General features: G+C 41.8%; 1 protein-coding gene across 1 annotated transcript; it reads right to left on the bottom strand.

Annotated features, from left to right (window-relative positions):
- Positions 1 to 3,042: 3,042 nt before the first annotated feature.
- IFRD1 (interferon related developmental regulator 1) lies at positions 3,043 to 15,603 on the bottom strand. The gene is made up of 12 exons (XM_033161853.1): positions 15,236 to 15,603; positions 13,273 to 13,377; positions 12,545 to 12,626; positions 11,451 to 11,575; positions 11,190 to 11,347; positions 9,590 to 9,640; positions 9,313 to 9,491; positions 9,098 to 9,206; positions 7,076 to 7,210; positions 6,240 to 6,368; positions 5,861 to 5,956; positions 3,043 to 3,716 (listed from the first exon to the last, which is right to left on the bottom strand). Exons 1-12 carry the CDS (start codon positions 15,282 to 15,284, stop codon positions 3,627 to 3,629), a joined length of 1,308 nt encoding a protein of 435 aa, XP_033017744.1. The 5' UTR covers positions 15,285 to 15,603; the 3' UTR covers positions 3,043 to 3,626.
- Between the last annotated feature and the right edge of the window lie 2,448 nt (positions 15,604 to 18,051).

Genomic DNA, 18,051 nt, shown 5'->3' with positions numbered 1-18,051 from the left:
GGAATAGGGGAACATTTATAATTTATCTTAGAAACCATTCTAAATAACACTTGTAGTTTAATGGTGACTTTTGGACATAATGGAGATGTAAAAGATTTGGATCAGGCATAGGCAAACTCAGCCCTCCAGAGGTTTTGGGACTACAACTCCCACCATCCCTAGCTAACAGGACCAGTGGTCAGGGATGATGGGAGTTGTAGTCCCAAAACCTCTGGAGGGCCGAGTTTGGGGAGGGTGCCTGATTTGGATTATCATAAAAGATGCAGGAGGAAATCATTTAACAACAGGACGCACAAAGGAGAGGAGGGAAGTCCAGGAGATTCTTTGGAATCTTGTTTTTATGTTGTATATTGGATATGATTGTAAAACTTTGATCTGAAAACCAAATAAACAAATCTTTTAAAAAAGAAAGGTGAAGCTGCTGTGATCTACCGGTATTCTAAAAGCAATTCTTAGGAACTGCTAAACTCTAGTAAGATTGTACCCAGCATGTGTACCAATGTCCTAAGACTGTCAGAGGGGTTGTGGGCACCAACAGGTCACTTGTCCCTGACCATTTGCCATCCTGGCTGGTGCTGTTGGGTATCCAACACCTAGAGGACCACCCCTGGTGTAGAGTAGTTAAACCAATGGTCTGACAGTGGGTTGGATTACATGACCCTCAAGATCCCTCCCAACTCTACAATTCAATGATTCTAAGGCAGCTTCCTGTGCAAGTTTCCGACCCTTGTAACACTTTTTAAATTAAATGATAGCATACTTAAACCTAATTTTGATACAGCAAAAGCTTTTACAGATTACATCCTACTTCTGCTGCTGGATAGTACTGTGAAGATGTGTTTTTTTCTGGTTCAAGGGTATCTAGGTCACATTGCACCATAGTGCATATTAGAACATAATGATGCAGTTGCTTTCCATATAAGATAAGAAAAATAACTAATCAGGTATCAGGTCTTATTGGATCCCAAAGTCCAAAGTCTCGTTTTTAAAATGAGAAGAGTACCGGTAAGCACCATGTAATGTCTACATCTAGAAGCAAAACTATGTCCCCATGGTACAGAATGGAAGATGTGCAGAAATGTTTAGCCAGTGGCTGAAGATTGGGCACTCGAGCCACCTGTTGTTGCACACTCCATAACCCCAAGTAGTGAGAATTTCTGGAATCAGTGTTACCTGGGTATGGCATCCTTTGGAGGAGAAAGAGCAGGACACTTTTGATATTTGATTTAGCAAATATAGAAGAGATGTAGAGATGAGCAGCAGTGCATTTGTGCCCAGTCAACTGCCCCAGATGCCTCTATCCCACCAAGATGCTTTCAACCTTCATCTCTCCCTCCCTCTTGCTTCTGCATCTATTTCCAACAGGTCCTATTTTCCCTCTCACCCATGTTTCTGCACCCATCCATTATTCTGGGAACTTGGTGGATGTGTCACGTTTGCCAAAGACGTACGGCTCTTTCCTTCTATTTCCCAACCATCTCTTGGCTTCCATGGAGACAATTCACCCAACCATTGTATCATTACAGTATTAGTAGTCAGCTGGAAGTTGTAGCGTTTAAAGCCGAGAGGAAGGCAGACTTGGAATGGATCTCTCCTTTCATGAGGTACTGGTATAGAAACGTCAAAATTCTTAGCCCAGCTGGAGAATTGTCTAGCACTGAAGTATTGGGTTGAATTTGGGTTACTGTGGTAAGAGAATCTGGAATGGAAGATTTGGGGTGCTATCACTACTTGCCTGACAAGATGCTATCTCCAAGGCAAATATTTGGGAAAGAAACTACTTTTGCCATTTTTATGGACGTTTGTTTGTTTACAGACAGTTGCCTTGGTGATATCATCTTGTGTCAATTGGATAGTCATTGTATCACCACCCTGTTCATTGTTTAATTGATAAGATGGTATGGCAGCCTGACAATCCAGTGGAACCAAAGATACGATTGCCACCACAATCTGGTTTGTCCACTCTACTGGTTATGCCCGAAGGCATTCAAAGTGATCTCCTTTACTCTGCAATTCTTAATCCTTTGGAATAAAGCAATACTGGCTTGTCCATTTCATCCAGTGACCATCTTGGTACATACCAAGCAATGTATGACATTATTAGTGCATTTGTCCCCACTTGTTGAGATTGACTTGAACTATGATTGGATAGGGATTGTCATGGCTTCTGAATGCTGTGCATTCAAGCAGTCAATTTGACGAAGTCACACCTCATCCAGGAAGGAGGAATACAGAATGAAACTGACCTGTGGAAGGCACAAGCCAGGGTGGTGGAAATCATCATGCCCTGAAGTCACATTCATTTGTCCTCACTTTCATTTAACTTAAGATGGACCTTCTGACTATAACTGATTCATCAACTATTAGAACCTTTTGCTAAGCTTTGGCTTAGGTAGAGCTAGGGTGATGAGACTTCAAAAAATATTGAGAGCAGCATATTGGCAACCGCTATTCTAGAGGACCATGTGGCATTTCATGAACTTTGGTGTATGACATTGAATTCTCTCCTGGGTAAGGACAGTCCTTCCAGCATTCAACATTTAGCTAAGGGAATTACTGCAATACACTTTGCACAGAACTACCTCATTAACTGATAAGGTAGGTGGCAACCAAGAAGAGGGCCTTTTCTGAACATGAATCTATCCATAACAGTTTGGTTTTCTCCCTCTTTTCCTTTCAGGCAACAAGCAATAATTATTTTTGGCTGAACTTCTGGAGGCGAAAGATTAAGAACATGTAGTTTTCATTTTTTTTCTGCTGTTTTACTCCTGACATTTACCTGATCAGGGATTTAGGAGCTAATAAAAGTCTAGATATCATCTACATATAAGAAGCTGTGGATCACCAAAGACAGCAGTGCCAGCACCCGTTATTAATATTTACAGAGCAGTCCTACTGATAGCTCACTCAATTTTACAATTACGTGTCAAAAGTGCTACTTCACTTTTAACAGTTGTAACCCTTTTATTGCCGGTTTATAATTCCCACGCAACACTCTTTCACACTCTTTCATTTCAGACAGACGCTTTGTGGAAAAGCAGCTTTCAGATATAAATAGCTTTTATTATCCAAGTTTCAGCATATGAGGCGCAACATTTCTTGAAAGATTTCATGTGCTACTTCACTGTAAAGGCTGTGTGCCAAGCTAGAGGGGTCCATGGCAAGTACACCGAGGTCACTGCCACAGCCAGGATGTTTCATTTTAAAACGCGGGTCTATAAAATAGCTTGTTTAGAGGCATGCTTAACCCTACAGATATTCTTATTAGAATTTCCCCCCCAATCTTATTAGATTGCTAAAAACAATGAGCCTTGAAACAAAGCAACCCTCAGCACCATTTAACCAAGTGTTGTTAATAATTATGCCAGATTCACAAGCTATCTTACTCACCAATAAAGTGCTACAAAAGCCGCCTCTCTCTCCCTCATCAGATTACATTCTAATCTACGCTACAGATCCATCTAGGGAGCTAATATGCAACCTTGTTCTACAGATGGGCAAGAAGATATCTAAGAGGTACATACAGTTTTTAAAAGTCTCATTTCACTTTGAACACCACAATTAATCACACTAAACAGGAATTCAGTTTAACCGAACAAAGTCGAAGGTCTTCAGAAGAGCTTGCTCTAGAACACTTCGCCCACATCGGCCCTTTTATCACGGCACTTGTTTCGAGCCTTCGTCCGGGCTTTGAATGCTGCAGAGTTGTACAAATGCTATAAAAACAGCAGAGAAAGGCAATCAACGTTAACAGTCCTTCTGACAATGTTTTGGGGTTATGCATTCATTTGTATTTGACAACAGTCAATGTGTAAAATCTTGTAAAATCTGCCAGCTGACCTTTGCATATTTCCACATCCCCGAGTTCTAAATATTTCAAGTGGTGGCCTTAGCATTAAAGATTAAAATTACAACCACAATACTTTGTTGATGCAATTGTTGCACAAGGTATCGCATGGCTGGAAGAAAATTCTGCAATCCGAATGATTGCTAAGCAACCATGCCAACATAGTTGGGCTTCTCAGATTTATTATCTGTTTCTGTTCTGATTTTCTACCATACAAATGTATCACGAAGAACCTGGTAAGAGAGTTAATCATAACAATGATATCCTGGTCACCATGAAAGCAGATATGCATAGCAACTTTTGCCAGCAGCTGCCTTTCCACCACTCCCCAACAGCACATTATGAAGGCTGCGTACACAAGTTGTGTATCAAGATAAATGGAATTCTAAGGGAAGGTTTACATACTCAGTAAACGTCTCTGCAAAATGTTCCTCAAGGATATCCCTGCAGAGAAATGGAGTTGCCAAAAGATTGCAGTTCAGAGATGCTCTGCTTGCCAAGGGACACATGTGGGGTCAAAGCTGACCACATAAATCCCCATGTGAATGTCTATAAATTTTATCACAACAACTGAAGCAATTTTTCCCCCACCTGGCGAGACCCTTCTTGAGGGAGGGTTAACCATTCTCATTTCAGCTTCAACCCCCCACATGGCATTTAGGCTTTTTAAAAGCTTCCATTGGTGCTAAGGCTTTTAAAAACCCTAAATGCTACATCAGGGTAGGGACAAACTGGGAGGAAGCCCTGTGGAGCAGAGGTCCCACAACGCAAGACAGCATTTATTTTTGCAGGTCCCTCCGCCATGTGCTACTTTTATGATTCTGGGAACAGACTGCTGTTTATTTTTCCACTAACCACTTTTTAAAAAGAACTATTTAAACTTATGAACTTCATAAATTTGGTAAGCTGCAATAACAGTCGTACCTCGTGTTGCAAACAGCACATGTTATGAATGCGGCAAACCCGGAAATGTTTACTTCCGGGTTGCTCCACGCAGTCTGCGCATGCACAGAAACGTGATATCGCGCTTCCACGCATGCGCGCTATTGCCACTCGGGGTGCGGACTTTTCGGGGTGTGAACGGCACCCCGGAATGAATTGTGTCCGCAACCCGAGGTACCACTGTATAGTGCTTTCCTTAGCCATAAGGGTAACTAGAAATGAACTATTTAATACACAATAGGAAGGTGTGTGGGTGGCTGAGGTGCACGAGCAGAGAGCCCTCAATAATATGGTCTATGTATACTTAGGACCATCTCTTCTCCGGCCTGTCAAATTTATCTCAGCCATCACCCCAGTTCTCCGTTATGCCACCTGTGCATCCAAACACAGAAAGCCATTCACAGTTGCTACCTACAACTGTGAAACCACCAGCTTCTCTTACAGACTAGAGGGCTGCAACACCTTTTGAAAGAGTAGGCTGTTGGCCCAAACAGTCAAGATGGAACAGATCAAGTTCTTTAAAGTTATTTCTATCAACAAACAGTCAAAAAGAAAAGGAGGGCAGCCAGGCTTTTTAGTAGTACAGCACTGCATATTTGGGGAATTTATTTGGGGGTAGGGGACACCTACTCCAACTCAATTTATCTGTACTACTTTCCCCTCTTCTTTACAATGTCTGCCATGACGGAGAAACCCCAAGCCCAGGATTAGGCAGTGCTGAGCCACATGCTCAGGTTGTGCTACTGAAAGCTCTCTGAAGATAGAAAGAGACCAAGCAAGACTCAGTTTCAGTTAGATCAGGGTTTCCCAAACTTGGGTCTGCAGTTGGACTACAGTTCCCACCATCCCTGACCACTGGGGTCCTGCTAGCTAAGGATGATGGGAGTTGTGGTCCAGAAACAGCTGGAGATTCAAGTCTGCGAAATCCCGAGTTAGATGCTTTTGTCAGGAGACAAATTACTGTTCGCCCCAGAGCAAGTGACAAAACCACAAAGCAGAAACTGCACCAAATTTAAAAACAAAACAAAAACAAACCAGGTAAATCAGCTTAAGAGAATGTGAGTAACATACCCTTTCAAAACGGGGTATCTTCATGGATTTAAGAGTTGCCTCATCAAGCATCAGTGGCGGCCCAAGTTCAAAGACATTCCGGAGAAGCTCATTGGACTAGATAGAACATTAAGTCATTAGAGTTGGGCAAATGTTGCACCATCAAGTGTTCAACCATTGCTTGTGACATACTGGCTATCAAGAGCTGCTAAATGTGATTGTAGTACCAATTTTGTTTTCTTTCCATGGCTAAAAATCTAGGAGGGTCCTACTCAAGTAGAGATGAGGTAGCATCATAAAGCAATTTCCTGTTCTCTTACCCCGCCCCCCTTTGTGCTTTTAAAGTAGGTTAAAAAGCACTAAGTACCACTGCAATTCTGTTTAAAGTTTTTAAGTTTACCTGCAAATGGTATTGCATCCCCGATCCTAAGATTTCCTTGAAAGTATCGTATGTTTGTTTTTTAACCCAGCAGTCAATGTACATGCGCTCAGGTCCAAATTTGACTGTCTCTGTAGGGAAGTCATGCTCCTGTCAAAATAAACAAGCAGTCATCTTAGGAAAGTGTGGTTTTAGAAATGCAACTTACAGCTGAATGCACCCTAGCTGCCACTGCAAAGTAAGACAGTACATTGCTTGACTCTATTTGTAAAAATCATGCTAAGTTTGTGACTTATTCTCAAGTGGAGGTAGCTGAGCCAGACTCCAATGTATGCCTCCCAAATACTGCTGCAGGCCTTGGATTCCCGATAATTTGCTCTCGTTTTAAACATCAGATTAAAATATAACAACTAAAAACAAATCCTGTGAAACATAATTTTTGGACCTAGTTGCTATCTCAATGTACTGGGTTTCCCCCTCCCCTGTTAATGAAAGCAATTTAGCAATTATTCATGACTCAAGATTCACCTTTGACTACTGGTTAGTCCTCTGACAGCAGCTTGCTCTTTAAACAAAGCTGGTATCTCTAGTTAAAGACCTGAAGTTTCAAAAGCACCCCGCCCCAAAATGATACCCACTAAGCAAAAGTGGCCTCCATGGATGCTGTCATTAGTACTAAAAATAAAACAAATGAGATCAGGTACAATATATTCAATAGATGTATCTTAGCACTGAGCAATGTCCCTTATACTAAAAAGAACAAGCTTTTCAAAGCACTTGCTTTTCAAAGATGAGGTCTTAACCAGTAACATTTTATACATTTTTCTTTTTTTTTACATTTGCTCATTCCTCTTTACCTCTACTGCTCGCAAGACATCTCTGAAGACAGACCGCTGTTTCCTTTTGTCCACTTTAGCACGGTGCTTGTTCCCATCTGTAGCTAGAGCCTTCAGTTTCTGTGTTAGAAGCTCCATATCTTCATAAAAGAAATCCTAGTTAGATGGGGAGAGGGGAAATAACATGTTATTCGTGGGAGTTGAACATCTTGACTATTTTGCAAACCGTATTTCACATTTCAGTTAGAATGGCTCAACTGTCATACAAATCTTCACTAAATGGAGAGATCAAATTATAACAATACTAAAAGCTAGGCGTTCTGAGAGGTTGCAGGGTAAAACAGCCCTCCCTTTAAGGGCAAAATGTCTTCTGAAGTCCACATTTGCTCCTTCTATCCATCACCCTGAAATTTAGAAGGGGGAGATTATTCTTTGTCCTAACTGGAAACTGTAAATTAACCTGATGTGCATGCTTGGTTTTGTTGTTTTAAATTGTTTTGTTTTGTTGCTGCCACCTGGCTTGGGACCTTCTGGTGAAATGTGAGAAATCCATATAACAACATTATTATGATTATGATTATTAAGGTTATAAAGTGTCTTTTAGCAGGGGTTTGTTTGGGAATGTAGCCATCATTTCACTGCACTGATGTGAGTAGCTTCAAGTGAGTAGATGCGGAAATGGTTCTGCATTTCAGAACTCTGGTTTAACAGGTCTCCTCTCTCCATTCATGACTACTAAAACGGAGTCAGCTATTGATTCCACCTTTTACCTCCCACATTGTTTCTCTATGTGTTTCAGTAGCAACACTGAGTATCTTATGTTTCCTTCTAATCTGACTACACCTGTCTGCCCAAGTTGTTCATCACATGTTCCTATGTAATGTCTTTATTGGCTGTTCCTATAAGTGGAATTTTTTTTACTAGGGATAGCTCAATCATTCAAATAATGAGTAGGCTGAAGGACTATTTGTTTTTTGGCAGTGTGTAGGAGCCAATGTTAATGATGCCAAACATGTCATTAACCATTAAGTCAAATGCTGTAATCGGAGCTTAAAGTTTTGAACGTTTGTTTAGATATTGTGCAACGGACTAATTGACTAATCTACAGTTATTCTTTTTTCTACTATCCTGGGTCACCCAGAGTTTTTCTAGCTACCTTACCAAGACAGGTACATAGTTAACGTGAGACATTTTTCTTCAGTACTGTTAAAGAAAACAGTAAAGATATTAATAAAGCCACTTTAAAATATGATAAAGTAAATTATGGACGTCTAAAACAATAATGAACTAAGATAATCTTATTGTATCAGCTGCCTATATGCTACCAGGTTCAATTCAAGATTTTGGTATTTAAAGAAACTTGGTCATTGCAGGTTGTCTGGCCTATGCTGTTGCTCTATTTTTATTAACTGGATTATATATATATATATAATTATTTTTCTTCTGAAGTCTACATTTGCTCCTTCTATCCATCACCCTATTATTTTTTTCTCCAAATTTGTAGACTTTTCCCCATAACATAATTTAGGGTGTTTTCCACCAATACATAAAAATACAATGATATATATATATATATATATATATATATATATATATATATATATATATCACATTGTATTTTTATGTATTGGTGGAAAACACCCTAGAATGATAATTATGTTATGGGGAAAAGTACAAATTTGGAGAAAAAAATAATTTCCCATATAAATGGTATGTCATGTAAGTTTATGTGTATGGAAGTGGTGTGTTCTCCCTCTCACACAGTGAACTAAAACACTACAGGGTCACACAATCTATCGCACTCAAGGAACATGGTAAGATATAACACGGAGCATGACTTCAACTCCTCAGAAATATGATCCTGATTTTTGCAGGTGTTTGATTAGTTGCTACTGAAATATTACATTTGAGCCAGATTCTAATAAGACATATGTATTATTTCTCCATCAGAATACACGAAACGCCCAAGATATAGCATAAAAGCTATCTACAAAAATATGCTCTCCCCATCTCTTTCCCTGCAGAATCATTCTCTGAACTTACCCCATCTGTTTCTCTTGCTAGTTCAAACAGAAGAGCCAAGGTTTCTCCAGCAGCAATCCTCATGTTGACATCGTCACAGGATAATAGGATGGGAAATTTATGCAAATGCCTAGGAAATTTGGGAGCATGTTATTGATTTGCGTTACTGCACACAAAGCCATATTGAATTTAAACTGCACTTCTGGGTATGGTTTCCAAGGGAACAGAATACGCACATTTCAAGTTTCTTCTTCACTTCATTCATTGGGCAGATGGTTAACAGAAGCGTCCATGCCAAGAGAGCGCTGATGTGAAGAACTGTATTCTGGGTACTGGAAATGCTATTTGGATTCCTCTCCTTCTGATAGGATTTCGTGAAGATATTTTCCAGGCATTCCATGGTTGTATACAATTCCTGGTTTAAGAAACAGACCGAGACCGTTTGATTCACTGTTTGATCTGGACTGGTTAATTCATTGCTAAATAATACCGTACATAAAAATATTTGCTTACTGTGATATCATCAGTGGCAATAAAGCAACAGACTCCTAAGCAGGTGGCACACTAGAAAAAAGACAGAAGTTAATGCTTTTAACTTTACTGCTACATTTTGTGCTCACAGAACATAGCTAAACCACATTAAAAGTGGTTTAAATCATGTAACATGCTTCTGGGTCTTCAGACAAGACAACAAAGCATCCTTTAACAGATCAGTCAACCACACACTTTGCAAGTGGTTTCGTACAAAAACAAGGCACGTTTACAATTCTGTCACTGTCTTAGCCAGATCTCAATGTTTAAGGAAACACGTTACAGGAAAACACGACTCCCAGCTCCCTAGTGGTCTCTCCTTCCTTCCTTACTGACTGGCTAGCTCCAATACTCCCAAGGGACATTACCCACCAAACCTGCAAGAAACATTCTGCGTTACAATTGCTGTTTTTATCGCCGTGCACCAGGGTCACCAATGTGGTGCTTGCAAGCAAATTTACACCCACAGAGGCCTCCTTGTCCCTGGTGATATCAAGCTTGAAAGAAACATTTCAGAAGAGGTTGCTTGGTGTGTGTGTGTGTGTGTGTGTGTGCATGGTGCCCAGGCGTGCAGAAAGCCTCTTGGCTGCCCAGGGCAGCGCGCAGAGGCACCCCCCTGGGGGCGTTGTAACGCATGTCAGACGAGCTGCGCATGCACGGAAATGCCGTGCACGCGCAGTCCATCCAGCCCGGCGCTGCTGCCCCCGCGGTGACCCGCCGAATGGGCAGCAGGGCTGCCCCGTCTGTGCGGTTTTATGGACGGGGCGGTCCTATGGGCCGCAACTCGCTCAGCGAGTCACCACAGGAGCTGCAGTGCCGACTCGGATGCACTGCGCATGCCCGGAAATTCCGGCCTGGCACTGCAGCAACCGGGGGAGCCGCTGGGCGAGCGGCAGCTCGTGGAGCAACACGGATGGGGTGCCGGGTGGCGGGGAGGGCCACCGAGTGTCACGCCCCGTCCCCTGGAACTCAGGGCACCCCACCCCTATCGCCCCTCCCTTGCTACGCCACTGATGGTGCCCACAACTGCCTCTCCATCATGTGGAAGTTCCCATGGACCCAAAACAGTTGCCATGCACTGTCGCCAGCAACCCTACCATGGAGAGTAAGCGTGACACGCAGGCATTGCCTGACGGTTCAAGACTAAGTTATAAGTCTTGATGCCAAGCCTGCCAAAGAATAAGACACGGGGCAGAAGCGGACACGGGGCAATGGATTCAAACTACAAGATAGAAGATTCCACCTAAACATTAGGAAGAACTTCCTGACAGTGAGAGCTGTTCGGCAGTGGAATTTGCTACCAAGGAGTGTGGTGGAGTCTCCTTCTTTGGAGGTCTTTAAGCAGAGGCTTGACAGCCATCTGTCAGGAATGCTTTGATGGTGTTTCCTGCTTGGCAGGGGGTTGGACTGGATGGCCCTTGTGGTCTCTTCCAACTCTATGATTCTATGATTCTAAGACACCAATTGACCATTTTAAGGAAACATTTTAAGGCCCTCAGGCTCCAGCACATACGTCGCTGCAATATGGGATACAAGGCATCCATTTGCACTTCTTCATCCCAAGTACCAACTTTTTACTTACAGCTTGCCTTGCTTGTACACTTGCTGACGCATCACAGAGAATCTTCTTCAGAACCGGCGCAAGGGTCTTATATAATTCCTCACTTTCAATTCCTGACCCCAGCTGCACACAAAGCAGACAAGCCAATCCTGCTGCTGCACGCTGCTCATCGCTCTTGCCTAAACACAGAAAGCCAGTCATGACTTGGTAGAACTAAATGCGAGAGCAATTAAACCTGACAACAGAATGATGCTATTTTATAGGAAGAGAGGTGCACATTACCTTTCTTTATACAGCGTTCAATGCTATCTGTTAGCGTCATTCTCCTTTCCAGGATGAACTCGTACAGTATTTTTGAAGAGAGGGCATTTTTAAGACCTTCAAGAGCCGACTGCCTTGTCTTCGCACTATTGGGGAGTTCATGGTAAAATGTCAGTTGAAAGCTCTGTGCTGCAAATTTCCATCTGGTTGTGTTATGCATGCTTTAGATTCTACCTCTACCTCCTTCCCAAAAGGCAGAACATCATTTAAGGCTAAGATTTTCAAGATCTGAAAAACTGCTTATCAGAGCTTCCCATACTGGCACTCAACCTCAGCTGTGGCAGACACCACATTCCCCCAATTTCTCATTCTGCAACCCTTAATGTCTCAATGCCAAGGAAACACTGCTCATAAAATGTTTGCTCTTCGCAGCTCTTTCCCTTTTCTAGGCATAGGGACAGACTCTTAATCCAACATCTTTAGGAAAAGAGCATTTGAGGAAATGGTAACTGGAGGAAAGTAGATATGGCAGGGAATGAGACTCAAGTTTAAATTGAACAAATTCCCAGTTCCATTAGAGAATGACAGCATGCTTGCTTGAAGTAGTGATGAGCTGAGAAATCACGGCAGGCAAGAACATTGAAAAATGATGTGGGTGGAACAAGCTGAAAAAAGTCATTTTCCCTATTCACATCTGCTATTCCCAAATAAAGACATGATGAAGGTTGACTTATACTTAACTCAAAGCAGTAGCTATCTCAAATGTTTAATTCATAGGATTTGCTGCCAAACTAAGATACAACTTCCTGAACAAATCTGTCCTTGGGTACACTAAATTATTATTTATTAAATTTCTATACCACCTTTCATCTGAGGATCACAGGGCTGGGTTACATTATAAAGCTCCTATGACCTCATCGGAAAGCTCTAGCCCACAATTTGAAAAATCTTTTAAGCCAGCCTTCTAAACCAGGTATCTTCCAGATGGTGCTAGACTCTTAATTTGCCCACCAACCCCAGACAGTGCTCAAGGATGATGGGACAGGAGCCCCAAACATCCGGAGAACAAACATCCAATGGGCAATTTAAGCTTTTACTTCTCAGACCTCCCATACCTCTTGTCCAACGTAAGGTCAATTAATCCCTTCAGCTTGTACTCCAAGTCTTCTTGTGTTGCTTCCTCATCAACTTCAGGCCCTACACATATGTGGCAAGACAGTACGATTACAATTAATAAACCTAGCCTCACAGAATGAGTTTTCAGAGTCTTGTGGAAATTATACATATCTGATTTAATCCCTGTAAGGTCTCCTCCACTTCTGCCTGGCCAGCCAAGCCTTCAGTGGAGGATCTGCTCTGTGTATTTCTGGTCTGACCCCATAATAAACCAATTCATTCATTCATACTTGATCTGCTCTGTGTCCCGCTGCTGGGCAATAGTGGAGTTGGAAGATAGATGGGGCTGGACCTCCACTGTGGCAGCCAGGTTTAGGAACTGGCACCATTACTAAAGGTGTTTTGATGCCATGTAAAAACATTTATTCATTTGTGGGGGGGGGGAGAGAGAATAATTTGGACAAATAACCCCCCCTAGAGTTTCTACTTGCACAGTGGACCCTCCAGATACGAATTAAATTCACCGCAACCCCAGAGTCGGACACAACTGGACCTAATGGTCAGGGGTCCCTTTACCTTTAAGTTATCTTGAGTGTTAGGTGCTTTTAAATAAAGTAGCATTTCGAAATAAAATATACCACATTCAATCCAAACCAAACGCTTTCCAAATGTAAAAAGCATTTCACGTCTGCAGTAGTTTCCTAATAAGACACAAAGGTTAACATACCATCCTCAGTGATGCTGGAAGGATCACTGAAGCCACTGCAGTGGCTCATAGTTTCAATTGATGCATCTTCATCACTAAAAGACTGCACATTTCTGTGCTGGGCACCTAGGAAAAGCATTTGGAGCAGTCCACATTAACACAGGGTAATATTCTGGAATGTCTACCCTATCAAGACTAATAAGCTGTCAATTTTCTATTTCTAAACCCTAGAAGTAGGGCTCTACTGCGGACAGAATTATGTGTTGGGAAGGAAGACCAACTGACAGCTATATCTCAAAGACAAATTATTTCAACAAGCCATAGTTTTGTCTTGCTGTATATGGTGGCAGCCTGTTTTCAAACTATTCTGCTATCATCTATTCTTAACTGCCTAAGTTCTTTTAACATCCCAATATCTGCACATTAAACAAAGTTTAACATTCATCTGCTGTCAACCATTTGCAACATGCTACCAGGCAGAATTTCTCTGGCCAAAGAACAGCCTTGTTGGCATAGAAGTAAGCTTTTACTAAAAGAAAATGGGAGGCATGCAGTCCAACACACAGTAAGTATACAAATGTGGCAGGAGCAGTTTAAAAGACTACCTTATTATGTATGTTGGATTTCTAGACTTCATCCAACTTCATTTGCTGGCCCAAACACAACTATTACTATGTGGCACCACTAAAAAAACCCACTAAATATAAATATGTATATAAAGTTATTAAGCCACAACATCAAACCCAGGTAGAATAAACAGAAAGCATCAGAATTCTTAACTATTGGGGCTAGAACTGCTATATACTTACAGCTATATACTTACCACACTGGCCTTACATGTTAATTTTATCAACAGCAAGAACACATAATTACATCACTGAGGTTGCATAAATGTCTAGTGACTAATCGTCTTCCAAGACGCCTAGTTCTCATCTTTTTAATTTGAGCAATGAGCAACACCTTGCTGCTTTTTTACCTATTAGATAATACCTGTCACAGCCTTTAAGGTATTTTCAAATTACCAGGAGAACTGGAGAGTTTTTTTCTGTGTATAATTTAAATAGTACCTAATGGTCAGGGGTCCCTTTACCTTTTTAAGGCTGAAATATATCACTGCATATCAAACAAAGCCAAACAGATTCGATTTGAGCAGCAAGTTGTATTATTATTAATCTGTGCCTTTACAATTTATATTGCATTTTGAATCTTTTCCTATCAAGCACTCAATATGGATCCGATTGCTCAATCTTTGTGAGCATTTGTTTAGGAAACAGGCCTGAAGGAACATAACCACATAGTTTTACTGCTTCACCACAAAATCTAAAGCTGTCCATAGCAAATACCAAAATGATTGGATAATTGTCCTCCCATTTAAAGCCTTCCAGTGTCCACAAATAGATTTACGGAAGTTGTTCTCTGCCTCAATTTCATCTTGGCCCAATATACCTGAAGGAGCATCTCCACCCCCATCATTCAGCCTTCTGAGTCTTCTGGCAGTTCCCTTACTGCAATAAGTGAGGTTACAGGGAACCAGGCAGAAGTTCTTCTCGATAGTGGCACCCTCCCTGTGGATCACCCTCCCATCAGATGTCAAGGAAATAAGCATCAATCTGACTTTTAGATGGCATCTGAAGGTAGCCCTGTATCGGGAAGTTCTTAATGTTTGGTATTTTATTGTATTATATGAGACGGGCAGGGTATAAATAATAAATTTATTATTAATTATTCTTATTAATAGTAGTAAATCTGTCTGCTTGGCTACCCAGACCATAAATACATGACCTTTCAAACACATGCATTGGGAGAGGATCCCTGTCCTGGCAGAGAGAGAGAGAACCTGAAATACAGGACAATACAGGACAGGTGGCAACCTTAACAAAGAACAAGAAGCTCGCTTCCCGCCACCCGTGGGGGAAAGCCAAGCAGGGAACTACAGCCCCCAGCAAGCCCCGCGGCGGGGGCGCATGCGCACCGGCTCCCTCACCTGACGTTCCGCGCGGGTTACCCCCTCCTCGCCGCTTGGACTTGGGCATGGCGGCGGCCTTGTAGCGGCGACAGCTAGGCGCGCGGCTCCTCCCTGGTGCTCCCTCGCTGGGGTTCTCTCCGGCCTGGCTTTTGTTTTTCCCCCTCGCCCGGGCGGCGCTGACAATCAGCCGGTGGAAGAGCAGGAGCGCTTTTTATTATAGAAACGTCTCTGTGAGGCCGGCTTCCCGGACCGAGGCAGCGGATGCGATTGAGGAAAGCAGGCGATAGGCAAAGCTGTAGCAGCGGCAGAAATCCCCGTGGATGCCCGTGAACGGAATCGATACATGTTTCTCCTCTCAGACGCCAAGGAACTAAAGGCGGATGGCTGACGCTGACGTGGCTTTTATAGGGAACCCGGCGGAGGCGGAGGCGGTGTAGTGACATTACAGGGGCGTGGTTTCGAAGCGACCAATGGCAGCCACAGGTTTCCGTGACGTACAAGAGGGGAGAGCGCATTGACCTCTGGGGCCTGTGGTTTTTTCCCCTAAGCGTCCCTTTCTCTCGAAGTTCCGCGATCGTTTACAAGGGCGGTGCCTCTCGCAGCTGCCGCTTGATTTCTTCCCCCTACAGACATAAAGGATCGTTTCAGGCCCCCGTGGCATGCTGGGAACTGTAGTCTGTACCCTTTCCGGAGCCATTGCGGTACACGGCGGTCTCACGTCGGCCGCCTTGCCTCCGTCGTTGTCCTCAGATAACCTCCTGGTAGTTCACTGTTCCAGACAGAAACGGAGGCGAAGGTTATTCAAATGATATCAGCTCCTCCTTAGCCATGGAAACTTTGAAAGCCTAAATAGCACTTTAAATATATTTTAAGTTAACACAGTGACAGTGATTTATTATTTTTATTATTTTATTATTAAGTTTATATATTGCCCTATGCCCGCAGGTCACAGGATAAAATCACAATATAAAACCACAAAATACATAATCAAAATAAAAACAAGAACAACCCAATAACTCCCCACAAATAATCAGAGAGGGAAAACAGAATTTAAAACACACGTACACAATATTTGTAATAAAACATATAAAAATAAGACTTGAAGAAATCACACCCTAATTAGACTGGTAGTAAGTACATAGTTACCAGCATACATACTCTCCAACATTTCTCCATTGAAAATAGGGATATTCTTAACAACAACAACAACAACAACAACAACAATAATAATAATAATACAGTCACTCTGGGCGGCTTCCAACATATATAAAAATATAATGAAGCAATAAACTTTAACAAACAAACACCTTTCTTATATACTACTTTCTTCAGATGTCTTCTAAAGGTTGTATAGTTACTTATCTCCCATGAAAACAGGGATGTCCTAAGGAATAGCGGGACATTCCAGGATCAAATCAGAAACTGGGACAGCTTCTGTAAATCCGGGACTGTCACTGGAAAAGAGGAACACTTGGAGGGTCTGCAGAAGACATATACTTTAAACATATATTGGATTTTTCTGATCGTTAGGATTTGGACATTGATACCCTTACACATGTTTATTCAGAAATAACTTTGTAATCCTATCCTCTCTTACCCAGGAGTAAACCCCACTGAATTCCTTATGAGTGGACATCAGGATTGCATAGTACGTCCCACTGAGTTTAATAGAGTTTACAGTAGTTTATTTTCTGTTTACCAGATTGGAGTGCAAATTTAAATGAAAATGCCTACAACAAGAAGAGTACAGTAGGGGACATTTTTAGTACAGATTATTTTATTATGGCACAGCTTTTCGTAGGCACCTGTCTACCAAAGTACATAAGAGCCCTGCTGAATCAGAGCAAGGGTCTATTTAGTTCAGCCTACATAGATCTGGGAATCTGGAGAGCCTCCCCTCCTTGTCCCTCAGACAACTAGTATTAAGGGTTACCTGCCTCTGAATACTCAGTCAATTCCTTTGAAAAACCTCAAATTCTAGTGTTGTGAGACCGGGAGAGAATTTTCTATCCAATTTATCCAAACCACATACAATACTATAAATCTCTACCAAATCCTGCCCCCTGCCTGGTTGACTTCATTGTGGCTGGTTGATATTAAACGAAAACAAACAAACCAAGTCTATTATTTCTGTCCCTTGTAGCTCTTGTAGACTGTAGCTTACAAAAGCATATGCCAGCATACTGTCATTTGTTTTTAACAACTTTTAAAGCAATTTAAATTGTGCAATCCGATGCACAATTACCGTACATAGGATAGGAGTAAATCCCATAGAACAGAGTGGGACTTAGTTCTGAGTAAAAATGCATAGAATGCATTGTCAAGTACTAAATAAAATACCGGTAATATTACATCACATTTGCCCAGACACTATATAGTACTGAAGGCTTTAGCTGATGGTTAGCAGAGAACAGATTTGCCACATGATGTCACTTTCAATTTGTAGCAGTTGTATCCATGGAAGCTGCTAAAAATAGAATACCTTATTTCTTATTTCTATGTCATAAACAATCTCTCTGGTTACATAGATTTAGGCTGATTAATAGATACACGTGGTAAGAGGCTGAGATCATCATGACTAATCTGTTGTGTATAATTACTTAGGTCATACATTTCACGACATGATGACAAGAGCTTAGAAACAATTGCATGTACAAACTCTCTCTCTGTGCCACTCCCTTCAAAGTCAACTATGAACATTCCTTACATTAGGTTTTCTCCTATTTAATTATTGATCTGAGCTTGATCCAAACTATGACAACCACCTATGAAACCTGGATAGACCTACTACTGATATTCAGTTCCAAAAACCAATATCCTGTCGAAATCCATGT

The sequence above is a fragment of the Lacerta agilis genome, chromosome 10, assembly GCF_009819535.1.
Source record: "Lacerta agilis isolate rLacAgi1 chromosome 10, rLacAgi1.pri, whole genome shotgun sequence".
Taxonomy (NCBI): domain Eukaryota; kingdom Metazoa; phylum Chordata; class Lepidosauria; order Squamata; family Lacertidae; genus Lacerta; species Lacerta agilis.
This window is presented reverse-complemented; position numbering and strand designations above follow the sequence as displayed.

Coding starts and splice junctions, on each gene's coding strand:
- IFRD1 (XM_033161853.1), bottom strand. CDS start 15,284: ATGCCCAAGTCCAAGCGGCGAGGAGGGGGTAACCCGCGCGGAACGTCA. Junction 11,348..11,450: donor TGAACGCTGTATAAAGAAAG/GTAATGTGCACC, acceptor TTCTGTGTTTAG/GCAAGAGCGATGAGCAGCGT. Junction 9,492..9,589: donor TTGCCACTGATGATATCACA/GTAAGCAAATAT, acceptor TTCTTAAACCAG/GAATTGTATACAACCATGGA.